The following is a 23,475-nucleotide window of genomic DNA, read 5'->3' on the forward strand; positions in this document are numbered from 1 at the left end:
ACTATGCAAATTTAAATACGTTACATGTTATGTTTTCCCAAATACAGTAAAAGCCTGTAGTAGTTCTTTTCAGGAAGGCTGCTATACATGATCTGCACGCACTTAACTCAAGCACAGAACACTGCACGAGGGAGCCCGTATGACAACAGGCTGCAAGGAAAATACTGCACATAAGATTCTCCATAGAGAACAATGTAAATTAATAAGACAGCTGCACAAATATTTCAACTGAGGAAAGACTCCTGAACATTCAATGGTACAGTGAGTTTGGATGGGCACAACAGCAAGTTATCTGTTGTTATCAGTGTGGTTTTGGAAGAAGCGTCAGCAGGCTGCCTTACAGATCCAAAGCCAGGATTTGAGTGGTTTTTTTTCCCCTCAGGTACTTAAATACCTTTAGGTCTTTAAATTTAAAGTCATGTAGAGCCAAAGTGCTCACAAGAAATACAAAGAATCTTCTCACTACCAAACTTTTACCAATGCAATGGACTAAAACTAACATGCTGGAGATAGAGATCCTTACTCCTGTTTTAAAATCTGAGATGACAGGTGGCACTAAAACTCCTAACATCACTGATCTTATTTCTTCCTGGAAGACCCGTGTTCCTTGATGCCTTTGCGATGCCAGACCTTAAAACTCCAGGCCCGCATTGCATTGTATTGATTAAAACAGTAATGCAGACAGCCCAGGGAAAAGGAAAAGGGGGGCTGAACAATCACAGTCAATCTCATCATCTCGACGACATGCTGTGAGTGTAATTAATCCTACATTTACTTAGAGAACTTCACACCCTACACATAAAGCAGCAACTCCCTGCTGGCTTCAGACTAGGTAATTATGTTGTAACAAGGACTGGGTTTCCATTATAACAGAGATGAAAAGGAGAACAGAGCTATGAAGCTAGCCTACCTTTTAGGGTAGGTATCACCTGCAAATCAAAAGAAGCAGGCTTAACATGCTTAGGAATACTTGAGTTAGCTTTTATTTAGTTAATTCAAATAACATACCAGCTTCTACAGAGGCTGCACAAACCAGGAATCACAGTTCTTAACTCTAAAGTAAACTGTCCATGTTTGAAATGGCATTTGTACCCACTTTACCCAATTAGCAGGATTCAGCTTGTTTCAGGTGCAAGTATATGTACTCTGCAACATAAAGTTGTGACAGAGTACGTATACCCTAAAGCTGCCTCTATACAGATATAAAAAAATAAAGTGGCAGGCTAAGTTCCATGGGATATGCTGAAATAATTTAGCAGCTCATCTCTTACCATAATAGATCTCCTTTGTCATACAAGATGTAACTACAGCAATACACAGCGCAAACTGACTTTCTAATATTTTGCAATAAGATGAGACAGCAAGTTAAAGAAAAATAGTGCTAACAGAACATATACAAATTATGTGAGACTGAACACCTTATTCTTCTGCTTTCTTGGGGAAGCTGGTGGCCCTGCCTGTGGCAGGGGAGTTGGAGATTCATGATCCTTGAGGTCCCTTCCAACCCAGGCCATTCTGTAATTCTGATTCCTCATACCCATTAAATCTGGGGATGCATTAACTACAAATCTGTACACAAATAGATGTAGTAGAAAATTTCCAGGGGCCCCAGCAGTTTCACCTCCAGTTGAGTACAGGAAACACACAGTTGCCAGTAATGAAGCAGTACATGCCTAACACTGAGCATGTATTTAAAGAAGGGTATTTTAAACTAGCATGGGCTGAATTGTTTTCTTCTGAAGGGATACAGAAGAACATGCACTTAACTGCCTGCCTGAACAGCAACTCCAGGGAAGCTGTTCAGCCCTGCAGTTGGCTGTGGTACAGCCAGCAGCTATCACACAGCCACTGTGAGAGGGCATACGCATGGAGCAGTGGACAAAGAAAGCACTAGAGGAAGACATCAGGCCGTGTAAGGGAACACAGCATGAGTCAGTGGGCAAACTGCTCTGACATCTACAAAGGATGCAAGGGGTCACAGGCAAAACTCCCCTCCAGAAGGGAAAGAGTTCTGCAATAAACCTGCATTTGACTCCCTTGCTCTCAGCAGCCTGTATGGAGCCGTGAGACAATCACTGGTTTCCTCAAAGCTCATCTCTGCTTCGTCTCCTGCTTTTGGTAGCAGAGTGAAGTGCAAATGATGGAGAAAAGCTCAGACTAGCAATACAAATTTGGTTCCAAATTCACCTTGGGATTACCACTATGTGTATCACAGCGGTTTGTAAAATCTCTGACCTACAGAAAGAAAGAGGCATGCAAACCAGACAAATTAAATTTAATTTTATTATGGAAATGAAAGTAATAACAGAAGTGACAGCAGGGCAGACGATAAGCTCACTTAGCAGGGCGATCAAATGAAGTGATGACATGTCATTATGACCTCAGGGGTTAAAGATGCAATTTTCCATCTGGTTGCATCTGGCTTTTCAACATAAATGTTGACACCACCTGCTGAGACTTTCTACAAGCTGCCTCCATGTCTTTGTATAGCTTTTGTTACCCAGGTTAATATTTACTCTTCCCTTTCTTCTAATTTGGCTGAGCAACATGCTCCCTTTTTTTTCCAAACCCAAGTAGTTAAAACAATTTTACAGTGTATTTTGCACAATAGATAAAATATTAACAAGCAACTCAGAGAGATGCTTCCAGCCCCTGCAATTCTACAATTCTGTGATCCTAAAAACCTAAAAAGTAAGTAAAACCAGGTTTAAGACTGCAAACTAGAGGATGAAACTTCACTAGCCCATATCTTACTTTGACTAATACTTTCAGGAATCTTCTTTTTCTTAAGTAACAGGTACCTGAATAAAATCAGCTTATCTGGGAAAGTCCCTGAAGAATTAGACTGTACTCACTGTATCCAATTGATTATCAGCCACCTGCATTTGTTTTTACTCAGCAGCTTAATTGTTTCCAATTCCAGACACACTGTGCTTAAAATAAATCATCTTCTGCCAGTCCAGTGACACATTCACTTATTCATCTAATTAAGCCACAGCCAAACGATGATCTCAAACCAAATTTGTAATCAGCTATTGGCAGACTGCTGGCTGTAAGGTTTTGTTCCCACACTGAAATTTAAAAGCTAGTAACCACCAGTGGTGTTCCATTGCTGGAAACTTACTGTTAAATAAGGCTATTCTCTTACTGTCATTTGACATACCCTTTACATTTTTTGCCTGAGACAAGCTTTGTTCCTAAACCTATGTCTCTCAGAGTTCTCTCCACCAGTACAGGTGAGAAAAAAACCTTGCTTTCAGCTGTTTGTAAAGTGCCCAGATTCTCCCTTAAGAACAACCCACAATCCGTTTCAACTGTAAGCAAAGAGGGAAGAAAAGAGCCCTTCACAGATCTTTGAAGAGTGACCTGGGACTAAGATATGAATGGAGAAGATGGAGACTAAGAAGGTTAATGAAGTAAAGAACAGCTAAGAAACAAAACAGAGAAAGTATCCAGACTGAATGGGCACAAATAATTTCATTAAAAGACCATAAAGATATCACCATCTCCCACTCCCAAAACTTCCCTCTAGAGGCAATCACCAGAGGGATGAAATAAGCTTCCTTCCCTGGACAGTGTGTGCTACTCACCTTAGGAAACTGGAAGCATGAAACCTTTGCTCTCACCAGACCAATCATTTTCTGAACAAAAAAGTCGACTTAGTACTTCCCTTTAACATGTGTAAAAAAAAGGCATCCCTGTTCACTTAGAACATGCTTAACTTCAAGCTTATGTTTGCTTCACTGATAAACTGAACAAGAATGACTTAAGCACAAGCTTAAATGCTTTCCCAATTCAGATCCTAAAAATAGGCAACGATTTCTACAGTTCCTCTTTCTCTTGTTCTCCTAATGACAGACAGCTATTGTGCCATGTCATTATGACAAAAAGATAACTTAATTGCCCTCATTCCAGAAGCTGTCAGTTCTGCTTAACTGGTACATAATGTATTTGTCTGGAGTAAATGTGTTAATGCATCAGTCACTTATATCTAGCATACATTTTCTTCTGCTGTATTTAAAAAAAATTGGTTTTTATGGCTGACTTCCGAGACATTATATTCACTGATACATGTAGCAGTGATATTGCTGTTCTGCAATTCATTTAAGATGCACTAAATAACTTTCTCCTGAATTTATTTTTCAAGACAACTTCAAACTGAACACGAATTTTCCCAGAAGCTTTTCTTTCCCAAACCATCAATATCAATGAAAATTCACATCTTAAATAAAAATACAACTCCTCTCTAGATGCCACTATATAAAAAAGGCACTCATGTTTTCTCCCATGTTGTAAGAATACATGGATAACCAACATCACTACATGTTAGGACCAAACATTTCCATTTATATGACACCACTTCCTTTGGTTTTACTGATACTTGTCCATAGATAAAACATGCTAAAAACTTTTCCCTCACCAATAACAACTTCAGAACTTACTTGACTTTTTGAATCCAGATGCAGTAGTCTGTAATGAAGAGATCATTAAGGATGTAGGCAGGGTCACTCTCCCTAAAAATTCTGTGAATGTCCAGCAAACATTTCAAAACTGCAGCTCTTCCTAGAAACAGATTTTCATTAGATGATTTTTAAAAAATTATCTTCCTCCCCTCTCAGGCATTAGTAATTTTGTTATCTACACCCACATAACATTAAGCGGACCCAGAGTCTCAGAACAGCAGTCAGATGACTGTGCCCCTCAGCATCCACATCCATGTGGACACAGAGCCTGACTTCAGCAGGAATCTCTGCAAGACTTCAGCCTGGAGGCACAGCCATGCCAGTACTTCTCCACAGCTGAAGCAGCCTCCTCCTACAGCCTCCCCTTTCCTCTTCTCTCTGCACTGTGCTGCCCCAAACTTTAGCACAGCCATACAGATTAAGCTGTAAAGTAACTGACAAAGTTACACCCCATCATTCCCTTCCTGAAAAAAACAAAATATCATTTAACTTTGTCTATGCAAACATCAGTCTTAAAATAAGAAAGGTTGCAAACACAGCCCACTGCAGGATGCAGTACCCAGGATCAGAGCAATCACACAAGCCAATGTAAGTGACACCATTGCTACCGTCCAACCATGGTTTTAAATCAAGCAGAACTTCCACTCTTTAGAGAAAGAGTAATTTGGCCAACTGAGCCTCCAGAAAAAAAATTCATTTCAGGCTCAAGCAAGTGCCATTTAACATAAAGCTGATAAATGATTTCAAAAATAAGAAGCTTGAACATCATCTCATGCCACAGACAGAAGCTGTTCTGCAGTCAGTTTTTCTCCATAGGCAATGAATCATTATGAAGAGAACTGAGTAATATAACTCTCAATTAGCTGGAATCATCTACCTTAGCTTGAAAGTTGCTAAGGGGTTAAGTGCTGGAACACTAAAAAAAAGTTCCCTGTTTAATGAGGGGAAAAAGAAAAACATTCAAATGAAAATAACCACTACTGCAAATGGAATCTAATAACCTCCTCCCAAGAGACAGGCTCCTCCTAGGCTATGAAACCTCAACATGGATGAAATTACATTTTACAAAATATATACAAATAAAAAGAGATCAGAACTCCCCCTGCTGTCTGAGCACAAAATTTGTTTTTTTGTTGTTCAGTAAATCCAGGCTGAAAAATATTGACAGAATGAAAGTGAAAAGACACTCAAGATGGCAGGGTAGAGAAAAGACCTGCAGAGCACAAAGCAACCAGAACTGAAATAGTAACACTGGCCTGGAACAGAAACAGTTGATGTAAAGTTAGGATAGAATGCAAAAGAAAAAACCTCAATTTAAGTGATGAACTTGAGATTCTATCACCTTCAGTGCTTGTCAAGCAAGGCTTGTCAAACTCAACTATTTTGACTACAATGAAGTATGCTCTTTTAAGAAGAAATTATATGTGGAATTAAGATTTTGCTAAACTTTTTGGTTCTAGCTGTCAAGCTGCCAGCCTGAATCATTTACAACATCCACTACATTTACTCATCTGCCATGTAACAATGTAAATTAGTGACTATGACACTAAGTCTCAACAAGCCTTCCTTCCTAAATCATGATTTTAGATCATATTAACGGCCTTCACAGGTCTGTCAGCGGAGGAGATGCAGTTCTAGCCAAACTCGGCTCCTGCCTGCTCAACGCAGACACTCTACTTTTCACTGAAGACCTTTCTCCTAAAGCTTCACAAAACAAGTTGGACTACATCTAATTAAGATAGTAGCTCTGATCAGAGCTTTTTCCAAGGTTGAGATCATAGAATGGTTTGGGTTGGAAGGGACCCTTAAGACCATCTAGTTCCAACCCCCTGCTGTAGGCAGGGACACCTCCCTCTAAACCAGGTTGCTTAAAGTCCCATCCAGCCTGGCCCTAAATGCTCGACATTCATAACACTTCTATGTGAACTCTCTGGAACTAACTCAGACAACTGCATCGACTGCACAGTACACAAGTGGCTTCACAGCCTCTTTCCTGGTAAGTACATCAATTTTATTATCTCCCAAGCGCCAAAAACAGAAAACATTCAGGAATGTGGCCATCAAGTTCTGGTGAAAGTGGCCCATAAGATTTTTTTTTTTTAAAGAAAACACACCTACCTAGCTGCAGTATCATGACTGCATCATTGAAGGCACGTGTCACCAATCCAAAGTGTCTGTACAGCGGATAGCATACCACTCTTCTCCCAAAAGATACCAGGACATCATGAATGCTAGTGAAACACTGTGTGTGTCAGTGGAAAAATCTCTATTAGTCTCTGCATCTTTCAAAGAACTACTACTTTTTCTTTAGATAAAAAGTCATAGTAGAATAAACAAAAAGCACAGTTTTAGGTATTATGCATCTGAAATCTGTACTTAGAAAATCAACATACTAAAAATAGGAATAAGATACTGCACATTTAGTTTGCATGGCAAGATAACAGAAGTTCTATACGTTTTGGTGGTTTTGTATTAAAAATAGAATTGAGGGAACATTAAACATCTAACCTAAGCCTTTGCCATTTCTTAAATTAAAGCAATAAATTACATCTGCCTTACATTACTATGTATAAGGGGAAGCTATAAAAAGCCTTTTAAGAATATAGAAAAATTAAAACCACATGATATTAACAAGATACATGTGTACATATAAGATCTCTAAAAATGATACAAGAATCTGCCTCACGAAAATTACAGATATTTAAGACAGGATAAACATATCTGCCCAGGGAAAGCAGCTCACTGCCCTCCTCTACAAGTGAGGAAGACTCCTAATTTACTCAGACCAGACAAATTAGTGAGTTATTACACACTCCTAAGAAAGCAGTTTCTTTTCCAGCTTTCATTTTGAAGAGAAAAAATACTCCATTTACGAGTTCAAATAAAAATACTTACTGCATCTTGAGCTCACAATTTATTAAAATTAAATGCTTTGCTGTCAGTGAGCACTTCTTTGCATTCTACGACTACGTACCTCAACCCACTTTTCATTTTAATGGATTGCCAACAAGGGTTTCAATCATTTCTATTTCACTATTTAATATTTAGAGCCCAAGGTGTGTATGTGTATGGCAGTCAGTCCCAACAGCCCATAGCTGAGGCAATCTTGTTTACAGATTGATGCAAACACCCGCCTCTACATGGTTAGTGGAACAGATATAGATATTAACAGCTTGGTGCCAGGAGACTGCATTTGCTGGGTGTGAAGTATACTGTTGGCACAGGCTGCGCCAAGAACTGCTATATTACTGAAGGAGATCTCTGCGTGCACTCATCCTCTATGCTAGGACACAGAACTGAAGAAATTCAGGAGTTAGGGTAATGGCTGTACTTCAAGTGTACTCTGCTGTGACTGCAGAATACCTAGCTACAACACAGTTGAACAGTTACATCAGTAGTCAGCAGAGCACGTTCTTATTATCAGATATAACATCCCCCTCTCCTAGAAATGACTGTGGGACTGAACCCAAATACCCTGGCAGAAATCTCACATTTGCTTCTGCAAACTGAGAACTTGGCTTGGCAGTATCAGGGATGAGGGAAGAACAGGCCCTTACAGCTTGCTGCCCACGTGACAAGTAATGGTCTGCTGGCCAAGTTATGCCCTGTAAGAACATTTCCTGTCACTGGGTTTGCAGATGCTTCTGGGCTTCCCAGCTGCACTCTCCAGCACAACCTGAAGCCACACAGTGGAACAGAGATGCCAGAAGCCACCTCGCTTGCAGCCAAGAGAAGGAGCAAGCGAGAAGCGCAGAGCGATTAACCAAGAAGGCTGAAGAGAAGTGCAGCAGCAAAACTCTCGGAAGCGGTCAATAAACTGCTTAACTGAGGCCTGCCAACAGAGCAGGCCTTACAGGACAAAAGAAATCACAATCCCTACTTCTTACACCTTCTCCATCTTAACACTCAGCACTGCTTTAACCAGTTAAATGGGAAGATATCTACAACTTCTGATCAAGGAGTTACAAGGCTCATTTTCTTGCCTTGAGTAGAAAGATGCACACATGGCCAAAAATAAACACACCAAATACAAAGCACAAAATGCATTTTTTAACTTACCTCCAGCCAGCACAATGTTGCACTCAGTTTCCTGACATTCCAAGATGATTCAACCTGATTTAAGCAGAGAGCATAACACAAGTATTATCTAATCCCATATTCAAAGACCACTGGCAAATTATTTAAGATAAAGTTCCTGCAGCAATTTAAGAACCTTTGTGAATGTAAAGGAGTAATTATATTGCATGCATTGAAATGGTCACAGAACGCTATTAAATTATATTGCAATGCAGATGTTAAGTGAAAAAGGTTTCTATATTGGGAATATCTAGCTCATGCACAAAGACTTTAAAATACAACTATTCTTTGATTGGTGTAGTACTTTAGTGGAATTCTGTCCTTTTTTAGCAAGTGCAGAAGCTTAAATCTGTCCAATACATCAAAACAGCTCAAGCTAAAATGCCTTGCTTTGTGAAAACAGCTCAAGACTTCTGGCTTTCAGAGAGGATCCTAAAGCCAGCAGTAAACAAAGTGTCATTATTCTTAAAGGGTGACAGATTCATAATATTTCTGTGGTAGTGTGGTCTAGTGGGATGATTAAAGCTAAGAGCCAGGAAGCCTAGATCTATAATCCTGGCTCTAGTGAAGATTTGTGTGGCCTCAGTGCCTTGGTTCTCCCATTAAATAGAAGCCAAAGAAAGACAATGTGTTTTCCACATATACCATACAAAGCTATTGCAAGAAGGATCAAGATTGGTACGAGTTCCTCACTATTTGCAATATCATGCAACAGTAACAGGCAATGCAGAGCTCTGTGACTCCTCTGTTAAAAGGCAGGTCTGTACACTCTGCCTGCAATTCTAAAACCCATGGTTCACAGTTCAGTCTGATCAGGATTGAATCGTTCTGAACAATGAAATGTCTAGAGGAAACATCTCCTTGGCTAATAGCAGTGGAGATGTTAGGAACAGTGCTGCAACTGAGAAACAAGCCCACTTTAAAAAGACAAGTTTGCAAGGACTGCACAGGACTGCTGCTCTGGGCAGGAGGTAGGCAAACACCAGAATACTGAAGATTCAAATTTGCCTTTCTACTTCCCTCCAACATTTGAATATCAGGAAAAAAACTAATATGTTTTTTAAATGTGCATAGATTTATTGATCTTGAATTACTCACTGTATTTTCCAGAATACTTTGAAAAACAATTTTCTATACTCAGTGCACAAGCTTAAAACCAAAACTAGATCAGTCTAAAAAAAAAAATCTGTTTTGTTAAAAACATGTAACAACTGCCTATATAAAACACTACACACCAGTCTCAATCCTACAGACTTAATGGTTTCTTATGCTTTTCCATAATCGTATCAGCACAAACATTTGTTATGAAGTGGTTCAAAAAAATCAATATAAAAATTATTTCATGAAATTTATATTTAAATCAATACACTATGAATTAGGAAGAAACAGAACTGTTGGAAAACTCCATCTCTCTCCTCTTACCTCCCACAAGTGAAATGTTGCTCCATTTCTACTCTGAAGTAGTATTTCAGAGTTGTAATTACCCCTAAATGCATCACAATCTGAAGATAATGTTTTACATTTTAAATTGCATATTTTCAGTGGTTGGAAGTTCACTTCAAAAGGTAAGCTTCCCCAACAACAGCACAGGGTCCAGCAGTAGGTCAGCAAAACTGACATTTCCTCTATTTTTTTATATTACTTACATTTTTGTCTCCTTCATTGACACAGATTTCATAGCAATATGCCAGAAGGATATCAATTAAACCAAGATACACATGATGACGACTTCTTTTATCCAGAAGATAGGACTTATTTGTGAACTTCCTCAGCTGTTCTCTCTCTTCCTCCGAGAAGATCACTACAAAAAGTACAAGGATAATTGATTATGAGTTTAAAGCTGACACTTTCAGTTTAAAAGGTGATCATACTACTTTGATAGTCTCTTTAAGAAGCAGCATTACTAATCACAAGTCATTTATCACTCAAAAAAGTCTAAATCATTCTTACTTTCGTTATTAAATTCTGTAATAGTCTTTTCAAAGTGAATTTGCAGCCTGCCAAGTACTGTGTGTACACACCAGCAGCCACGAAGCCCTCTGAAAGCACCAAGGATTTCCATGGGCACATAAGTGTCTTGCAGAGACAAATACACAACTGAGACCTCAGTAAAGTAGTTCCTTAAGTCCACAGTGTATGAGATAAAGACAGGAGAACAAGAACAAATGCAGTTTTTATTTTAGAAGACTAAGAACTAAAGAAACAGAAGGATGAAGAGGAAAGATACAGTTCTTTGTATTCCTAAACCTCATTAATTTTGCCTTGAGACTTAGGCAGAGATTTAGGAGCTTCATTTACTCTGCTTGCTTAAATCTTTCTGACATCTAAAGGGGAGCAAAAAAAGATCAAAATCCTATGCCTACTGATGTCAGTACAAACAGCAGCTCCTTCCAAAGAGCCGTGGTTTACAGTGCCAGCAACCATTGCATTTGGTTTATGTTCAGCACACCCTTTTCAGTTCAAAACAGCTGCACTGAGCCAAACCACTGAACCATCTCACCCAGTACCTTCTCTGTGTTTCATAAGGAGGAAAACACCACCACCACAGCTGTCATGCAGTGATAATGCATCACAGTAGTTCTCTAGGGAGCTGTGGTATGGGCATGAAGAGCTGAGAGAGAATACTGAATGGTAAAGCTAAAGAGTACTCCAAGCACTTCAGAGAGGATGACAGAATTACCTTAAAATAACAGCAGAGATTAAGTAGATAACTGACTAAAAGCCATCTCCACACAAGCCTGAAGTAAATCAAGAAGCCATTCAGAAAATTAAAGCAGCCAGAAGCCTGAGCTAAGAGGTCTCCATCCAGGGCAGCACAGAGCACAGGCATTACAGTCAGTAAGCTCTGATTTCCTGAGCCTCAGAGATGAAGCAGGCACATTTTGGTCAGCCACAAAGTAACAGAGAGCCATGCAACAGGATGACAGCAGATGCTCTGTTGCACTGCAAAGTCCCACTCTTTTGTATGAGCAAGCACCAGCACCACCAGAACCTGCCCCTGCTGCACCCAGCTAGCTGAACCAGCCATCCAAGCTGCTTCTTCCACCCCTTGTTCATCATCCTTAGGATAGGGAGATGAACACAAATGTGCTTAGAGATGTTTGTCCTCAAACCACTGCACACAACCCACGCTCTCAGGGATCCAAGGTTGCCTTTATCCCAGGAGCTGTCTACGAGGCTCCTCATTTTATGACTGTTTTGAAACAAATCTTTGTGATGCCAAAGGCACATACATATGTGCACACCTCATCTCAAAGCATCAAATTACAAATTAGGAAAAACAGTTTTGAGCGTTTCTCCTTTATGAACTTTCTTATTGTTTCTATCAGCTTCATAACCATGAAATACTTGATTTAAATTCCTGCAGAAACTTCTTTACAAGCTGAACATTTCCCTGGAGTTGAGCCAGCCTCCATTTATTTACAGGCTCCCACAAAAAAAAAAAACAACTTCCCACTTTCATGTCATCTAAAGAAAGCTAAAGATCTCTTCCATTTGCTACAATCAAATACAAAATGGCAATTTAGCAAAGCTATGGTAATTCTGAGTTTTTTCAGAAATGCAACGCAGTTCAGTATCATCCCCTAAATCACCAATACAGAGCATAAATCTATATCCTACCAGAGAATTTCTTGGTAGGTTCTTCAAGCGTGCTGACTGCTCAGTGACTTATCTGTATCAAAGCTCTCCATACAACTGTATGTGCAATGTTGGAGCATCTGAAAAAAATTCAGAGCACTGCATAAACCCACTTTGTAAGTGGCTGCAGAGGGGTGTAAGGAGGTATCGCATCAGGGTTGATAGGTAGAAAAAAGTGCAACTGGGAATAAAAAGGTATCTTCCATCACAGCAAGCTTTCCATGGAAAATCCCTTCTTGGACAAACACACCATTCATTATTAGAACATATGCAAATGGTGCTTTCACCCTGAAGGGAAGCACAAAATGAGGCAAAACCAAAGCTAAAGAAAAAGGAATCCTAAATAAAAACTAGCCAGAAGTCTGTAAGCAAAGGCTGCTACCCCAGATCACAGCCACAGAGCTTAAGATCACTTTCAGTGACTCTCTTCAATGGCTCTTTGCTGCCCGCAATCCAGTGTACAACCAGACCTTAAGTGGTTTCTGTAGTGTTTTTGTAATGGAGAAAGCTGTGCAATGCCCTGCCTGTGCATAGCTTGCTGCACACAGCACTTTGCATAGCTTCACAACAGTAGAGCAGTTTCTTCCAAAGAAACCAAGTGATTCCTTCTTAGCATGAGCATCTATCACAGACAACAGGATTTCTGATGAATGCAGAGCAGTTATCCAGGGCTCTCATGGCTCTAGGTTCAACTCAACCTGCTCACCACAGTTAACAGTCAAGATGTACACGTACCAGGAATGCAACTACGGTTCTTCTGCACGTATCAGACCATTATGTTCAGAATTGGATAAGCCACTGGGAACCCACATAGCACTGCCATTAATCAGTGCCTTTCAAGTGGAAGTTCATCTCACAGACACTTATCAGAATCAACCCATGTGATAACAATCAGTTAAGAAACAGCCCAATGCTGAGAGCAAAGACATGTTTAAACATTTTACTACCAGATCTGTAACACAATGGAAAGCACAGCAGTGACAGCAGAGCAGCAAGGTCCAAGGCTGCAGCAAGTTGAGGATTTGCTAACATGCAACAGCCACAGGCACAGAAATAAAGGAAAGCATCTGCTTACCTTCGGAAGGCCTCAGGCACACAGGGACCCCCAGCAAAACCCCCTTGCATCCACTGCCAACCCTTAAATGAGGTCTGGGAAGGGGTGGATCCTGGCTTCACCCCTTCCATCACTCAGTACACTGCATGCACCTGAGCTCCCCTAGGTTAGCCCTGCCTTCCCACCAGGTGCTCAATCACTGCTTCAGGCCATAACTTGCATTCCACTACAAAATCTTAGATTTCCTAAAATCTATATTCCAGAGGTATACATACATGTGAACCACACTTAAGTAGAAAACAAAAACTCAGTTCAGTGAATTTCATGAAATTCCTATCAAGAAAGAGCTTTTTCTCCTTTGAACACAAACTCTGAAGCATTGTAATGTATACAACTGGAAAACAAGTCTACTAGACAAGAGCAAAGACGTAAAATCAGACAACTCCCAAAGGCAGTTGGTAAACGTGACAAGATGTTTGTTACTGCAAACCACCAGGTGTTCTTAATAAAATAAATCTCTGGGGAAAATAATTCAAGTTTACAAACAAAGATCTATCCACTCCTCAAAGATTTTGAGAAATAAATTATCCAGGCCTGGAAATAATTATTAACATGTCAAAATCACCACCTACTTTGTTTTCCTATTTCAAAAATAAAAGTGCATAGCAGAAGATTATCAAAACAAGTAAAATCATAATTACTACACTGCTATAGTAAGCCTGTATTTTGTGCACTGGAGTTACCAGTGCTTTATCTAACACCACCTCCACAACAATTAAAGCAATAATCTGAAAAGCAGCATCTGAAATCCTAAGTCTGCAGATTTTCTTAAGTTTGATTTTAAAATAATTTGTACATTTGTTGGTGCCTAAACCACACATCTTCCTACAACAGCATAACCGCATGTTCATCCATAGATGTATAAAGGAATCATACAAATTAATATCGTGAACTTGCCATTAGACAATACTACCAAGATCACCCCTACTCACTATGCTCACTATGTACTTCATTTTCTTATTTTGTACAAGCTGACAGAACTTCAGTGAAGTATGATCTAATCTCTAAACAAGGCAAGCAGGTCTGACACTTACAGGGTGTTTTGTTACAGAAGGGTGAAATTTTATAAAGATGATCACATCACCTAAATTCTAGATAAGGTTTGGGGTATTCAGCTATCAGTCCAATGTAACACATGCATCTGAAGACTGCTGTGAAACTCACTGCCCTAAGTGTTAGGGATACTCGGATGAAACATGCTCCCTAGAAGGAGCCAACTGAGTGCTCAGCCTCCTAGAACCACAGAAGCTTTAGGTCAGAAAGGACATTTGAAAATCAGCTTGTCCAGCCGTCCAGCAGAAGCACAGCCTTAGCTCCTGGGGCCTGTCAAGCTAAGTTTTACATTCCATAACTTGCTCAAAGGAAACTTAAGATTTAGAGCTTGGCAACTTTTCTTAACTAAAATGCTGTGCCACAGTACTAAGATTTTACATGAGTACTTTTCTGCTGGTCAGAAACTGGCAGCACTAGATATAGGGGAAGATAAGCCAGTAGAAGGCAAATAAATCAGGAATGCAGTTAGTTTTTGATTTTAATCAGTAGCAAATGTGTTTCTTCTTCAAGCTCTTGCCAAGATATGAAAAGAGAAAGGCTTCACTGTTCTGACTAGAAAGATGCCAAAGGGCTTTGTTTAGGACAAGCGTTTCTCCCAGTGTTGGATGCTGCCTTAAAAAAAAAATCATTGTAAACTTAAACCTACGAGTAACAGAACAAATGAAGCAGATTTTCTATTGATTTGTCTCTTGTGCTCCAACGGTTCACTTTCTGATCAGGTATGGAAGGTCATAAACTTCCTGCAGTGCTGACACATTGATGACATCTCCTTCCTTTATGAATTCTGCAGTATCTAGAAGATGGTAGGGAAGATTTAATGAAGGTACTTGTTCTGTTGTATGTGGGGCCATTTTCACAGAACTTGAAGGAGGCAGATACTTGAGACCTCTAAAGCTGTGGAGAAACTGCAAAGGCAGCACCAACAGCAGCCTGGCAGCTAACACATCTAGGGAACAAAAAATACAGGGGATGACAGAAAACCACCAAGCATCAAATTCTACAGCCAGTACCCTACAGGTACTCCTCCCACAGAAGAGAGGGATGCTTCTGCAAGCTGTTTGTGGTACTACACCTATCATGAGTTGTAAACAGTTTTAACCTGCACAAAATCTGCAGTCTGTTTACAAGCTGAATGTTTGGAAGTACCTCACCTCATCAAGAAAGATGACGGAAATCAGATCAGACACGAGTTTAGAACTCACAAAGACTAAACCTAGGCACTCCTTACCGCATGAAGGCTTTGTTATTTCCTCCTCCACATCCTTAAGACAGATATAAACATAATCAGATGCAGTAGTCCTGTTTATTACAAAAATAAGTTTGACCTGACACTTAGCAGGTGAATAATTAAACAGGCTCAAAGAATCACTACACGTCACTCAATAACACATCTTACAACACACTGCAGCGTGCAGTTCCTGTTTTGCACTTTATAGCTGAGCTCTAGTGTTCAAAGGCTTCTTACTCCAAGCACACACTACCACCACAACAGCCTCCTTATCCTTTCAGGCACGTAACAAACCTTAGCTTAATACACTCAGATTTCTCCCCAGTTCTAAGGGATATAATGCAAGATTGCTCCAGTGCTTACAAAGGCCTCTCACTTAGCACAGTCCTATACGTGCTAGCCCTCTTTCAGTCACTCTCACTTCCTAAGCATGCATACTGGAAGACATATTAATGCAGGTACATAATCAAATTGTACTTAGTTTGAAAGAATTCCTGGATCTGTAACTTGGATAATCTGCCTTAGGTGTGGGGATTATATAACCCCTTTGACTGGATAAAGCATAAAAAACAATACAACACCTGGAACCCATTCAATTCTTCATAGATCCCAGATCAGGCAGACTGGGCCCCCTCTTGCCTTTATTTCCACATAAGGGCACTTCAAGTGGAACCTGTACTCCCTCTCATGGTGATTTCTCTCACCACAACTCATTCAGGTTTAAGAACCTCCAGTGGTTTCAGGCCCTTATTTAGCTGCTTCCCATCACTGTCTGCTGCTACCATTCAAACAATGTTATCAAAACTGATGTCTAAGTTGGGGACAATGGAGGTTGTCATTATGCAACCCAAAGTCAGATGGTCACTCCTGTTAAATTTACTCAAGATCTCTGAAACCACATAAACCTCTGCAACATGAAGGTCACACTAAGTTTTTTAGTCAGCTTTACCACAGAAAAAAGTTGGTTTTAATAAATCATTTAGAGAAAAAGTGACCCTCTGCATAGCCCCAGTTTCCATCTAACCTTCATCAGTAGGCTTGCCAGGTTTTTGTGCACTTTCTCTATTGTTGCTGCTGCCTCAGAAGTCCAAAGATCTACGCACATGTTTTTCTTCAGAACTTTAATTTGGAATAAAAGAAATAGTCTTTACCAATAAAACCATCCAACAGCTCTTCATTTTTCTTACATCTCTTGACACAGGCAAACGTTATGAATATTTCATTTACTAAAGGAGTGAATGCATAAAACAAAAGAAGTCCTCACTATTCTGTTTTCAAGCCTCTAGTACCTTTGTCCAAAGCTTTCTAAACTACATGCTTATGATGGATATAATTAATTTCTGGATTCAAAGACTGAAGAGAGATCAAATGAAAATCAGATTACATTCACAGTAGAATACAGGGAACTTAAATTCCATTGTTATACTCCTATGGAATGTGAAAGTTCAGGTATTATTAGTGGACTAATATCATATTTGTTACAGCACCTCTGCTAACCAGATTATCATTATCAGCTTCAGAAACAGTCTTTCCATACTGTACAGGAAATGAGCAAAGGAGAATAAAAGAACGTGCATAATAACTCTGAATACTCTCTGCAATCACTGTGTTCAGAAAGGTAATCTGTGATCTGTTAGCAGTACTGCTACAAGGTCATCTGCTAAGCCTGAAACCAACCCATTTTTCCCTTGACAAAACACTAGGAACCATAAAAACAGCAGTACAATATAAGAACCATGAACATCTTTGATCTGTAAATGAAACAAAGTATTCTACAGACCCTCATTAAATAGAGATAAAGGCTGATAACAGTTCAATCATCCACAGCTGATTCTCAAACTCACTGTTAAGTGTCTACACCATATTTATAAGCAGGCACAAATACCAGTTCAAACTACTATTCTTTTGAAAATGCAACTAGGAAAGGAACAACCACTTAACATCTGGATTAAAAAAAAAAAAAGGGGAGAGTGGGACAAGAACCAGGAACATTTGTTGACTCACTTGTGAACAGGAAGACGAATCTGATTTGCATTCAGATGCCACGACTTGCTGACCCTGGCAGCTCCTCTGAAATTTTGAGGCTCACAGCATACTCTTAAAAGGCATTTTCTTTATAGATACATGAAACTCTGAAATGGCCTTGAACAACAGCTCACTCCAAAACTTATTACGGACACCAAAGAGATCACACTATACCACATAAACTAAATACTTCAGTATATAAATGTCACTCAAAAAGCAGAAAGATAGTAACAGGATACTTTTCTAGATTCAAGATTGTAGAGTGAAATCATACATTTTTCTTGAAGAATGATAACCTAGAACATAACAAGGCTGCACAGCAATTATCATTCAGTAACAGATAAATATATGATGTTCTCACCAGACATATGACTGTCACAGCTCTGACTACTTTCTCCCTGCAACGCCATCATTTTTTCATGAGCATCAACCCACCACGGTTTGTACTTCAAAATGTGCTGAATAGCTTCATCTTCAAAAAAGTCAGCTCTGGGAAAGAAAAGGTAATTCCACATGGGTATGTATCAATGCACACAGTATATACTTAACTTTGCTCCAGGGTGCTTTCCAAAACTTACAAATACAACTCTAAAAAATAAGAACAAACCTGATCATCATCTGTTCTTTAACCTTAAGAGATATTACTCCAAAGAGAAGACTTCTCAGAGTGCCACACCAGCAGCAAACTTGACTTTATTGGTAAGTTTGCTGATTTTCAAAGCAAGTATACTTTGGAGAGAAATGGTGTGTGGCTAAAGAGCAAAGAAAGCAGAGATAAGGACTGACTTAAGTAAACAAACACATGCCTTTGCAAGGTGGAAAAGTGTTATATGCGAATCATGGAAGAGGCACATCCCAGCACAAAGCAATAGTAGTAGAATCTCAATATACTAAGTCTGAAAGGATTTATATTAAAGGATTTAAGTTCTAAGCCTTACAAGTCAAACAATAGTATAAATACTGAGAATAGAGAAAAATACATTTCTTAATACTTTCTCAATCATACCAAAGTTGCCCAAAACTACTGAACGCAGACTGCAGTTTACTTTATCCTCACACTGATTTTTTTAATGCCTTCCTCAGGTGTCTCAAATATATACATATTAGCTTGTGTAGATGCTCCTTAAAGTCACAGTCCACAGCAGACCTGCTCGAGTACCAACTGACTTCCAAGCTTAATTAAGCAATAGAGTAACCTCAAAACAAGAAAAAATGCCTTGTGTCAGTCACACTTTGACTATCCCACATTCTAAGGAAACAAAGGCAGATGAATAGTGAAGTTATTATTTCCAAAAGTGATTTTAAACCCAAGCATCCATAGAGGAAGCAAATACATTTCAACTGAAGTACTTTTACCAGGTGAAATAAATCAGTACTCACAGGTAATGATCAGGATCAAACTTGGCAGCTTCAGCTTCCAGGCGCTTCATCTTGCGTTCATCTGTTGGAGTTTGGTCAGGATCCTTAACATCTATAACATCACCAAGTTCATCCTTAGTGCAACAAAAGGGAGGTGATAAAGCCACAGATAAAAATACACAAGATTCCTTTAGTAAAAGTTTAGGAAGGATGTTGAATTTCCTGTCATATCTTTCAAATTCAGTCTCTATTGTACAACTAAAACATCAAGACTTCAAGCAGCTGCAATTATCACAAATTAAGGCACCTTCAAGTGTTATGAATTATATTCAGTTTATTTACCATAAGGCAGCCAGGTTATTTCACATTATTATGAAAACTGTACTGTTTAGCAAAAATATACAACCACAAAGAGATAAAAATCAAATATTGTTCTTATGATTTTTCCACCCTGAAGTGGCCATACATTAATCAACAGGCAATTGCAGTGCCCTTTGGAACACCAGTACAGAGGTACACTAATGCTGATGAGAAATTGATTACTGTGAAATTTCTGAAGTAGTAAGCCAGTGTATATATCCTAACAGAATACAAATACTTTCTCCACACAGCAATCATTCTGCCCTGAGACCTTAAATGATTACAGTTCATGCAGTAATGATTTACAAAGTTATACGATTTGTTTTAAATGGCTGCTACTTAAATCACTTGGTGAAAGAATTTAAGTAGAAAATTAAAGAAATAATCCACTACTTCAATAAAAGCTCTGCATGCTATGAAGATTATCCTACCTAGCATGTTACTGGTTGTAGATTAGCTTTTGTCTGTTTAAAAACAAAATAACACTGAACATACAGGAGCAAAGTAAAGACGTTTTAAAGATCCTGTTCTACCAACTAATCCACAAAAGAAATATACTGATAACTGGGCAATGGAGAAGAATTGTTACCTAGCAATCTCCTCCTGGCTACAGAATGGACCAGGAAGCCCACCCAAAGAGGAAGGTACTTGGAACTTTTATGACAGGAGGAAGAAGAATGCATCTACCTGCAGCCGCTGGAACACCCCTGACCGCAGATTCCCAAATCCATAGTAGCACTGCAGTGATAGAGGGCTTTCTGCACCTTCTTTATAAAGGGTCTGCTCTACTTCCCAGTCAAACTCTTCCTCTTCCTCCTCCTCCAAATCAGCAGGGACACCTGGGTACAGTGCACGATCAGAGAAAGAAAACTTATGCAAGGAACACATTTTTAAAGAAAGGCAAACACTGATAGCAAAATAAGCATTTTTTATTTCATCTTTTAAGAAAGCTTTTGCAACACTTGGCTAACTCTAACTTAAAGAAAACAGAAAGGGAAAAGAAGTAAACACATGAACTACACAACTTCAAATCCCATTTTATCTAGTCAAGTGAGAATATCCTGAGAATTTCCCGATGCAGTGAACCAGGTAGTCTGAAGGCAAATCAGCTACAGCAGAACTTTATTCAAAAAGGTGAGAATGCAAGAAGCCAAATGTTTCCTCCATTGGTGCAACACTCGAATTTCCAACTATAGACATTCAGAATTGTTGGACCTTTACTGCCTCCCTCTGCAAAGGGCAGCCTTGTCAAAAATTTAATTCTTACCACCCGTAACATGCAAAATATCACCTGCTTTAACACACAAGCCTCATTTTCCAATTCCATCCTAACCCTGAAGGGTGGCACATGCCTGCATGTTCACATTGGATTAGACTGCCACTATAACAAAAGAGTTTAGTGAACTACAGAAAAAAAAATATCACAGGTTACTCAAGGATTTAAGAGAAAAGATGCACACATCAGTGAGCCACAGGTCCTGCTCTAGAATTAAAAGATTTTCAAGAATAGAGACCAGGAAAACTAAAGCTTTGCGTATACGTGCTGAGTGTCTGGAACCATTGTTCCAGTGATTTCAACAAGATTTGGATTTTATTTTAAGAGAACCACAAGAGGAACATAAGTAAGTTATCCATAATTTAAGACAGATATCCATAGTTAAATTAAATTAAACATAGTCACATTTTCTGAAAAATACTTATGTTAAGCAAGTCATCCTCTAGAATGTGTGGTTTTAATTAGCTTCTGCCCTTAGAGCCAAGAGACCAGTTGTGCTATCTTGCAGAAGATTCACGTGTGTTTATCATACAGCCACTAGAGGGGTGCCAAGATCTGCAGAGGATTAGCATAACTTAAATACATTTTGAAAAAATGTTATCATAACTGCCTACAGATAGAACACGTATTAACTCTTACAAGACATTCCTTTCAATAATCCACAACAATTCCAGATTCATTCAAACTCTGCTTCTATCTTGGTCTAGACAATATCAGAAGTACACTTTTCATTAATTACTAGGGAGATCTATTTCCATAACTATTTCATTTTGTACCTATATTGATAACATAAACAAGTTCTTCTCATACCTATCTCCTCCACTAAAGGTTTTGCTGTCCTTGATTTCTTTGGTGCTAAAAGAGATGTCAGCATGTCCAGTCCTTCAAAATACTGCCCAGGACTCTCCTTAGGTAACTGAATTGTAAAAGTCCCTTATACAAAGTAAAGGCAGAACACAGTTATCACATTAAAATAATCAAGACAAACAAAAATGCTCATTTTCCCCTCTACTGAAATAGGCTTATGAAAATTGGGATACATGCAAGTAGTAATTTATTATGCACCAATCTCCACACGTTTTTAAACTTCCATAACAAATTTCACAAAAATCAAAGATATTACAGCATGAAAGAGATTATTTAACAAACTGTGGTCACCCACACAACCAACAGAAACAAATTTGAAAGAATTGTCATCAACAGATGACTATATGAAACTATTCAACCTTCTGATTACTGTTTCAAGTATGAAACAAAGGCTTTGTAGGCCTTTCTGTTTATGAATACACTTGTTTCAAAAGGTACTTTATTCCAGAAACATCTTCCACCTTTAAGTATGGCTAAAGTGTTCTCTCTTAAACCTTAGAGAATGCGCCATTTCTGCCTACTATTACTCTTCTTCACAGACTTGAAAGATTTTACACATTTTAACAATGGCATGCCTGCCTCCACTGGGCTTGAACCATTTCATGATTAGGACAGTTGCAGGCATGTCATTTGAGCTTAATGATAGCCTACCTACAACAAATCCTCAGCAAATTTTTTTTTTTTTTAATACCATGTAACACAGGACAAGTTAGGCTTATTTACAGGATCATACACTTTGCTAAAGTTCTGTGTGTTTTCACTGCAAGAAAACAAGTGAGTGAAGATTTAGTATTCTTCAAGACAACTATACTAAAAATATTAAATGATACCTTTGTCTGTATCATAAGATGCTTTTTCTCTGCCATTTTCCACAACTCTTCCAGGAAGTGTCAGTCTAGATGGAAGAAAAAAAAAGAGATGTCTCATTGAATGCCTGACTAATTCTGCAACTTTCAGCACATAAAAATGTAAGGCACATTCCAAAGGCAGTACAAATAACTACATGATTCCTGTTGGTAATAATGGAAGTTATGAAGTAAAATCTCTCTGTGGCTCTAAATCAACGACAAAGTCATAGCCAGCACAGACACAATACCCTTGGCACTCTCTTCAGCATTTGGAAGATTCTGTATTTTAAAAAATCTAAACTAATCCACAGTGACAGGACATGAGACAGCCAACTCAGAGCCTTCCACTTATCTAATGGAACCCTACGAGGTTTACTAATATATTTATAGAAGTACATCCAACAAAACAGGAAACAGAACATAAGAAGGGTTAGTGGCTCACCAGCTCTTACACATCAAAGGTTCTCTCAAATTTCCCATACTGAGCTGATGCTCATTCCATTCCTGTAGTATAGCAAGGAACTTGCTAAAAGACAAAGTCTGGAACATCATTCCCTGGCACCAACTGGATTTATCAGGAGTGTATCAGATTCTTCTTTCACAAAATATATTGTACCTGACTCTCAATGGGGAAGAGAGGCACTCTACAAGACTTAAGTGCATTCAAAGAATTCAGCTGTCAGTTCATTACTAAAACTCAATGCTCATATAAAAGTAAAAATTTAGTTGCTTGAGCTCTTTTTAAGGAGACTTAACACATGGAAACAAGTATACCAGATCCAGAGAAACAATTCCATGCAGAAAACGGGCTGCGTGCAGCCTACAGTGTGAGAGTGAGAGACAAGGAACATTCAAGAAGGACCCAAAATGAAGGTCACTTTTTACCAACGTTTATTTTTATGAAGTCCAACATTTTTTAAATGCTTTCACTACCTACCTGAGAAAGTAAGGCTTCGCATAAAACTTAAAGTCCTCCCCTTCAAAAAACAAGTCAAGCTCTGACACTCTTGCATAAGGCACTCTGATGATTATTGTAAGAAAATCTGGATCCTGGCTCAGCTCAAAATCTGGGGTGATCATGATGAATCCAGCACAGGAGAAGCTGCCACCAGGAGTACAGCCCTATAAAAGAGGGGAACAGGAAAAGATTATTGCAGCTGCTGTTT

General features: G+C 39.0%; 1 protein-coding gene across 2 annotated transcripts in view; it reads right to left on the minus strand.

The window, feature by feature from the left end:
- SHQ1 (SHQ1, H/ACA ribonucleoprotein assembly factor) overlaps positions 1–23,475 on the minus strand; it is a 38,295-nt gene that overhangs the window by 14,226 nt on the left and 594 nt on the right. Inside the window, exons 2-11 of one of the 2 annotated variants that reach the window (XM_085235816.1) lie at positions 23,247–23,431; positions 22,292–22,356; positions 21,405–21,527; positions 20,006–20,157; positions 18,980–19,092; positions 17,961–18,088; positions 10,187–10,341; positions 8,523–8,576; positions 6,582–6,705; positions 4,443–4,563 (exon numbers count right to left, since the gene is read on the minus strand). In XM_085235816.1, the coding sequence (XP_085091942.1) occupies positions 4,443–4,563; positions 6,582–6,705; positions 8,523–8,576; positions 10,187–10,341; positions 17,961–18,088; positions 18,980–19,092; positions 20,006–20,157; positions 21,405–21,527; positions 22,292–22,356; positions 23,247–23,389 (1,178 nt within the window). In that variant the 5' untranslated portion in view covers positions 23,390–23,431. The remainder of the gene's footprint in view (positions 1–4,442; positions 4,564–6,581; positions 6,706–8,522; positions 8,577–10,186; positions 10,342–17,960; positions 18,089–18,979; positions 19,093–20,005; positions 20,158–21,404; positions 21,528–22,291; positions 22,357–23,246; positions 23,432–23,475) is intronic. The other variant, XM_085235817.1, reaches the window with a different exon arrangement.

Source organism: Meleagris gallopavo, chromosome 14 (assembly GCF_905368555.1).
Source record: "Meleagris gallopavo chromosome 14, MGAL_WU_HG_1.1, whole genome shotgun sequence".
Lineage (NCBI taxonomy): Eukaryota > Metazoa > Chordata > Aves > Galliformes > Phasianidae > Meleagris > Meleagris gallopavo.